At 40.9% G+C, this 7,361-nt stretch overlaps 1 gene segment (V, D, J or C); it reads left to right on the plus strand.

The window, feature by feature from the left end:
• The first annotated feature begins 4,652 nt into the window (after positions 1-4,652).
• LOC102813239 lies at positions 4,653-5,445 on the plus strand. The segment is given in 2 exon segments: positions 4,653-4,683; positions 5,129-5,445. Coding segments are annotated over 2 exon segments (348 nt in total).
• The last annotated feature ends 1,916 nt before the right edge of the window (positions 5,446-7,361 follow it).

Below are 7,361 nucleotides of genomic sequence, written 5' to 3' on the forward strand. Positions count from 1 at the left end.
GCGGGGATGTGGAGAGACTGGGACACTCCTTCATTGCTGGTGGGACTGCAAAATGGTCCAACCTCTCTGGAAAGCAATATGGCACTTCCTCAGAAGGTTGGAAATAGAAATATCTTATGATCCAGCAATTCTTCTACTTGGTATTTACCCACAAGAAATAAGAGCCACCACACGAGTACATATATACACACCAATGTTCATAGCAGCACTATTTACAATAGCAAAAAGATGGAGATGGCCAAAGTGCCCATCAATAGAAGAATGGATAAACAAACTGTGGTACATACACAAAATGGAATGCTTTGCTACCTTCAAGAATAACAATGAAGCTGCAAGCCACCACACAACATGGATGAACCTTGAGGACATTGTTGTTGTTGTTAAGTGCCATCGAGTCGGTTCTGACCTATAGCGACCCTGTACAGGGTTTCTGAGGCTGTAAACTTTTACGGGAGTAGAAAGCCTCATCTTTCTCCCACGGAGCAGCTGGTAGTTTTGAACTGCTGACCTTGCGGTTCGCAGTCTGATTCATAACCACTACACTACCAGATCTTCTTGAGAACATTATGTAGAGTGAAATAAGTCACAAAAGGAGAAATATTGCATAGGACCACTACTGTAAAAGACTAAGAAAAAGAACCCATACTAAAGGGGGGAGGATTCTTTACTGGTTGTTGGGAAGTGGGGGGTGGGGAGAGGGGAGGGACATGAAGGTTGGGCACTGGGCAGGGAATAGATACAGGATAGTTTGGATGCTGGGGAGGGCACAATATAAATGTAGGAGGAAGGGAATGGAAGAACAAAAAGATGGGAGAACAATTAGACAGGCTTGCATGGGCTAAGTTGGACAGAGGTAAAGAATGATGTATGCACAATCTTGGAAAAACAGGGCTCTGGTTACAGGAATTGTGACATGGATGGAATGGGCAAAAGGGGGGAAATAATATTAAGATGCTTGGCTGTTGTTTGAATCTTGGTTTCCCTTGCATACCATTATAAAATAGACACTGGAAAGGGAGAGAAAGAATTAGTCCAACATACCACCATAGAAATCTTGTAAACCTGTCTTCTGCCTCTACTAATGGTCCTTGTTGTCAGGTGCCATCGAGTCAAAACCGACTCGTAGCGACGCCATGCACAGCAGAACGAAACAATGTCCGATCCTGTGCCAACCTCACCACAGCTGCCACACTTGAGTCCATCAATGATGCCACCTGGCTAATCCATCTTGTTAGAGGTCTTCCTCTTTTTCTCCGACCCTCCAACTTACCCAGCAAGACATCCTTCTCCAGCAACTGTTCCCTCTGGTCCAAAGTATGAGAGACGAAGCTTAGCCATCTTGGCCTCCAAGGAGCACTCTGGCTGCACTTCTTCCAAAATAGATCTATTGGTTCTTTTGGCAGTCCATGGTACTTTCAGTATTCTCCTTCAACACCACAACTCAAAGGCATCAATTCTTCTACGATCTTCCTTATTGACTGTCCAGCTTTTGCATCCATATGAGGTTACTGAAAATACTATGGCTTGGGTCAGGCATACTTTAGCCCTCAAGCTGACATCTCTGCTCTTCAATACTTTAAAAAGTTCCTGTGCAGCAGATGCTGATTGGAATACCTAAAATGGGGTTACAATGTGCCCAGTGAGGAGGCTTCCTTGGAGCCTCTGCATTTCAAAAGACTATAGGGGGAATCCTGAACAGTATCCAGAATCTTCAGAAATGGGAAATTTCCACTTGAAAGGATGGGCAGACCAGCCTGTAGTGGCTTGAAGAACAGAAGATACTTTTTGAAAGAAAGACTAACAGGAAAAATACAAAACAATATAGGCAGACCGACTGATTACTACAAGAACAATCAAGTCGCTCACCCAGGAGACATCAAGGCAAGTAGTCGGGTCCCCTCAGAGCAACCCCTTCCAAGACTAAGAATCAATGGGAATACATTCTCTGATTTGTGACCATGTTCATTACCGATTAGGGGAAGTGAGGGAAAAACAAGAATGAAGCTGTAAGCTAAGCCCTACAACACTCAATAGACTCCTGTGAGCCTGGGTGGAGACCTGGTTGGCCTGCAGTGTGGTAAGACCTGGGAACTCTTCGGCCCAGAGTCAGTGACATAGCCACAGAGGACTAAAGTGGAGAGTGAAGCATCCAGATGATAAGAAGAGAGGGCATATGCACCAGAACATCCACATTTGGAGATAATATTCACTTGACCAGGCTTCAATGACTGGATGATTAGAGTTCAACTAGAAGAATAAAGAAGAGCAAAAAAAGAGTAATTTGATACAATTTGATGAACTTGACGTACACCTATGGATTCAGTAGCTCAAAAGATGGAACAAGTCTTTACAGCTAGGATCATTCCCACCCCCTCAAAACACAGAGCAGAAAGGGATAGGCAACTTGGACAATGGCTACCAAAAGTGGGGGAGCTACAAAGGCAAGAAGTGACTGGCTTACAAGCTTTCAAGAGGGAACCTAGATCCATAACACATGGAGGAAGGTAGAATCTCCACTGAGTAGTATCCAATCTTTCTAGGCGGGGCTGATGAAAGGAAATACGGATTGGTCTTGTGATACAATAGTGAATAATTGTTATCAGGACTGATTATGAGGATTGGAAATGTAAAGGTAGACGTTTTGTAGCAAGGAGGGGAGTGATTAACTTTTCAGCCTAGGAACGGAGGTCCCTGGGACCATCAAGGGAGAAGAGCAGAGAGCAAGACCCTACCCAGAGAAGCAGTAATGTCAGAGATGGAGGCAGAGAGGGTGACATGGAGAAATGAAGAAGCTGAGGACTCTAAACCCAGAGAGGGAGAGGGACCATGTGCTGATGAACAGGGGGTGGGGGCACACTTGCAGAGTACCCTTTGGTTAGTTGATGATGCATGAAGGGGACTATAACTATGGCAGTGAAATGATATATGATAGGATGAATGTAAACCTAATGTTCTCCCATGTAAAATACCACATAATTCACAAAAATTTTTGAAAATAAATAAATGGAATGTTTAAATTGATATCATAGGCATAAGTAAACTGGAATGATGAATTGTTGAGCATTTTTAATTCAAATGCAGTAGCTTGCTGTGATTGGAATGACAAATTGAAGAGGAAGAGCATCACATACAACATCCAAAACAACATTTCCTGATGTAATCTAAAGTATAATGCTAGGAGCGATAGGTTATTATATACATGGCTCCAAGGAAGAGTAGTTAATATCACTGTTACTGAAATTGACACAGCAAAACTGAAAGTCAAAATTAAATTCAAGTTTTAACAAACTACGTTACAGTCTAAAATGTATGTCAGGATTTGTGATAATTCTTTGTGATTAGAGTTCAAAAGTTGGTAAGAAAGAATAACTGAAAAATACAATGTTTGTGATAGGAAGGATACCAAATATTGCATGTAGAATTTGCATGATCAACGACTTATTCATGGGAATTATTTTTTTCTTCACACATGACAATGACTGGACTTCATTGTGTGCAATACACAAGAATGAAATAAACTTCACAAGGTATTAAGACTCAGGAGTGTGGTTAATCCAATTTATTCTTCCAATGCAATATTTTTTCATGAATTTCGACCCTGGGTGTCACCTACTCTAGTTATCACTGTGTTGACTCACATCAGAGTGGTCTACAGTGATCATATATTGAAGAAAAGGGAGTTGAACACATGCCTGGAATAGCTGGTCCACATTTCCATCTATGTGAAGACCGCCACCGCTAGTTATCTACCCTCAATCTTTGCAGAATCGCCAAAAAGAGCACTGATTTCCATTTAGAAATGATCAGCATGAGAGCTGAGAACTTGACAATAAATTACTGTGAGAGACCAAGACAGGGAAGGCAGTGTGAGTACAGGAAATGAGCTACCCTGCAAAGAGATCTCTGGCCTGCAGAGGGCACTAAGAAACTATTGAAAATATGGAGTAGATGTAGGGAGTTTGGTAGTGGTTCACTGAAGGCTAGTGAGTATCCTCTTAAGGATAAGCAGGAAATATTCTTTTTGCACTAAGTTTTATAACTAAAATTGCTTTTCTGGTGCTTCCCACAGGTTTTCAACCCTCATTAAGGTTTAAATTTTCTTGCCAAGAAAAAGAGGAGTGATTGTCCAAAAGCTACAAGCTCTTACCCAAAGAAAGTATGTGTGAGGAATCAACGCTAATGAGAAGTTCTGGGAAACGTATATTTAAATGGAAGTTTCAGATTTATCCATAAAGAATACCAGTGTACCATTAAGTATTTTCTTTATTTGTGAGTTTTAATTACATTCTTGAGAAAATTTATTGCCTTTCTCCATATTCAAGGGCCTGTTATTTTCACACACAACTATTCTGAAACCTTTTTAAATAAAATGTGGGATTATAATAAATGATTTAGTATAAGTCTTTTTTTCTGCAGGTCATATGTAAATCTCAGTGAGATGAACTGACACAGTGGCTCAAGCAAAAGAATGTGAGAATTGCAGAGGACCCAACAGTGTTTTGATCTCTTATACCTAGGGTAAATATGAGTATAATTTCACTCTAACAACCCAACTGAAATGTAGTGGTGTCATATCCAAAGACAAACCTTGATTTCCTACCTGTAAGTCTTATTTGCCTTCAGACAGAATAAGAAATGACACAAAGTGAAGCATGGTTATTCTGCTTCACTGTACTCCTCAGTGTGAGTGGTGTCACACACCCAGAGGTTCAGGATGTGCTAGAGGATCCAGGTTCCCAATTTGGACTTAAGTAATCAAAACCTCATGATTTGCATCTTTGGCATTCCTTGCTTGTCTGGATGTGTGTCTTGAAAATCATAAAAAATAAAAATGTTGCTCAAATGCGTCCCAGACCGAAGTCTTAAGTATTCTGCCTCACAAATATGTAAATAATCTGAGGTTTACTACATCGCATGAGGATATATCTGTGTTTCTAGATCCCAACCAACAACCATACCACTCTCCATTAGATGTTCTGGAATAACAGCTGTCTAACCTTGGACTGGGCTTTGGAGTCATCTTGTTAGTTATAGCAACTACAGGTAAAACATTTCCCAGTCCCAGGGTTGGGGAAGGGGATTTGGGTATTCACATTGAATTTCATACTCCCCAATTAACTCTCAGTAGGTGACCACCAGGTCCAGCTGGTGCAATCTGGAGTTGCATTGAAGAAGTCTGGGTCATCAGTGAACATCTCTTGCAAGACATCTGCATACGCCTTCACTGACTAGCATATGCATTAGGTGCATTAGATCCCTGGACATGGGTTTAAGTGGTTCGGAATTATTAATCCTAGCAATGGGGGAACAAGCTACATACAGAAGTTCTAGGGCAGAGTCACCATGACCAGTGAAAAATTCATAAGCACACCTTACATGGATTTAAGTAGCCTGAGCTCTGAGGACACGGCCATGTATTACTGTGCAAGAGACACAGTGTGCTAACCACATATTGAGTGTGTTAGAAACTCTGAATGACAAGGCAACTGCACTGACTTTAGAGATGACAGGGATAATTTGTTGCAGGCATGCTTATTTTGTTGTTTTTGTTGCTGTTATGTGCCATTAAGTCATTTCTAACTCATAGCAACATTGTACACAACAAAACAAAACACAGCCTGGGCCTGAACCATCCTCACAATTTTTACATTTGAGACTATTGTTGCTGCCTCTGTGTCAGTTCATCTTGGTGGGAGTCTGACCCTCCACTTAACCAAGTATAATGTCTTTCTTCATGTGATTTTCCCTCCTGATAACATGTCTGAAGTATGAACGACAAAGTCTTGCCATCTTATTCTTAAGATAATTGTAGATGTATTTCTTGCAAGACAGATTGTATTGTTCTTCTGGAAGACCATACTCTTCTACAACATTATAATTCAAAATAATCAATTAATATTTAGGCTTCTTTATTCAGGGTCAACTTTAACACACTTATGAGGCTTCTAAAAATACCATGGTAAATCTGCCCTCTGTGGAATGCCTAAGTGGAGCAATGATGCTGCATGGCGAAGACACAGAATCTGGTAGGAGGCTTTGGAAAATTTGTTGGCTGAGCTGTGCTAGGGCTGCTAGCTGAGGGAGAAAGAATGACAGTCAGTGAGAGATCCACTTATACTGAGATGAGCATCAAAAGCAGCACTATGGCTCAATGGAATAATCTTGAAAGTTATGTGGGATTTGCAAATCTCCACAATCAAGTATAAAGATAATCAGTGAAGAGAGGTTTTGAGTTCACAGTTATGGTAGTAGGGAATCTGGATGTGGAAAGCCAACGTTATTCAACTCTCTATTTCTCACCTATTTGTATTCTTTAGAGTATCCACGTTCTCCAGCTAGAATAAAAAAGACTGTATCAGTGCAACAATCCAAAGTTTTAATCAAAGAAGGTAGAGTTCATTTACTACTCATGATAGTTTATACCCCAGGATTTGGATATGAAGTAGATAATAGTAATTGCTGGAAATCTATTATTGATTACATTGATATTAAGTTTTCAGACTACCTAAATGCAGAATTTCGAGTGAACAGATGTCAGATACCTGACAAGAAAGTGCAGTGTTGTTTATATTTCATTGATCCCTCATGATTTGGGCTTAAACCGCTGCATATTGAATTTATGAAGCATTTACATGAAAAAATGAGTGTCATCCCCTTTATTGCCAAAGCTGAAAAAATCACACCAGAGGAGGGCCAACAGTTTAAAAAATAGAGCATGAAAAAAATTCAATAGTGACAGAAGAAGCAGAGACAAATAGGGAAGGTGCCTTGGTGGAGGCACAAAAAAAGAGAGAAGACACTTTCTCAAAACTGTTCCACAATTTCAGATCGAATATGAAGTGTGTGTGCATGTGTGTGTGTGTGTGTGAGAGAGAGATGCATCAGTTTTCCACGCCCACCTGCGGAGAATTCTGACTTTAGAAGAAATACAAAATGATTTCTAAGTTGATTGGGATCTTGGCTGTGGGCCCCTCAGCCTGGGCAGAGATCAGAGGGTGGGGCCACAGCCAGTATGATACAGAGCTGTAGTCACAGAGTGGCATCTGGAAAAAAGGTGTGATGGCTTTTTTTTTTTTTTTTCTTCTTTCTTTCATGTTTCTTTCCTCCTCTCACCTGTTACACATTCTCTGCCCAGCCTGGCACCTTCAGGCTGGTGAGCACACACATCCAGAAGGGTCCAGCATTGCACCCACAGGGTACAATTTTCCCATGGCACAAAGAGGAATTCCCTGAAATCCCCAGTGGTCCCAGAAGCTAATCTTTTGGCTGCTTCTTTTGACATCTGACTCTGGGACTTAACCCAAAATTTGACCTGGGTGGGACACTTTATTCTTGCCTTACTTAAAATTAGACAGCAGATA

This window comes from Chrysochloris asiatica, unplaced genomic scaffold (genome assembly GCF_000296735.1).
Source record: "Chrysochloris asiatica unplaced genomic scaffold, ChrAsi1.0 scaffold00260, whole genome shotgun sequence".
NCBI classification, from domain to species: Eukaryota; Metazoa; Chordata; class Mammalia; order Afrosoricida; family Chrysochloridae; genus Chrysochloris; species Chrysochloris asiatica.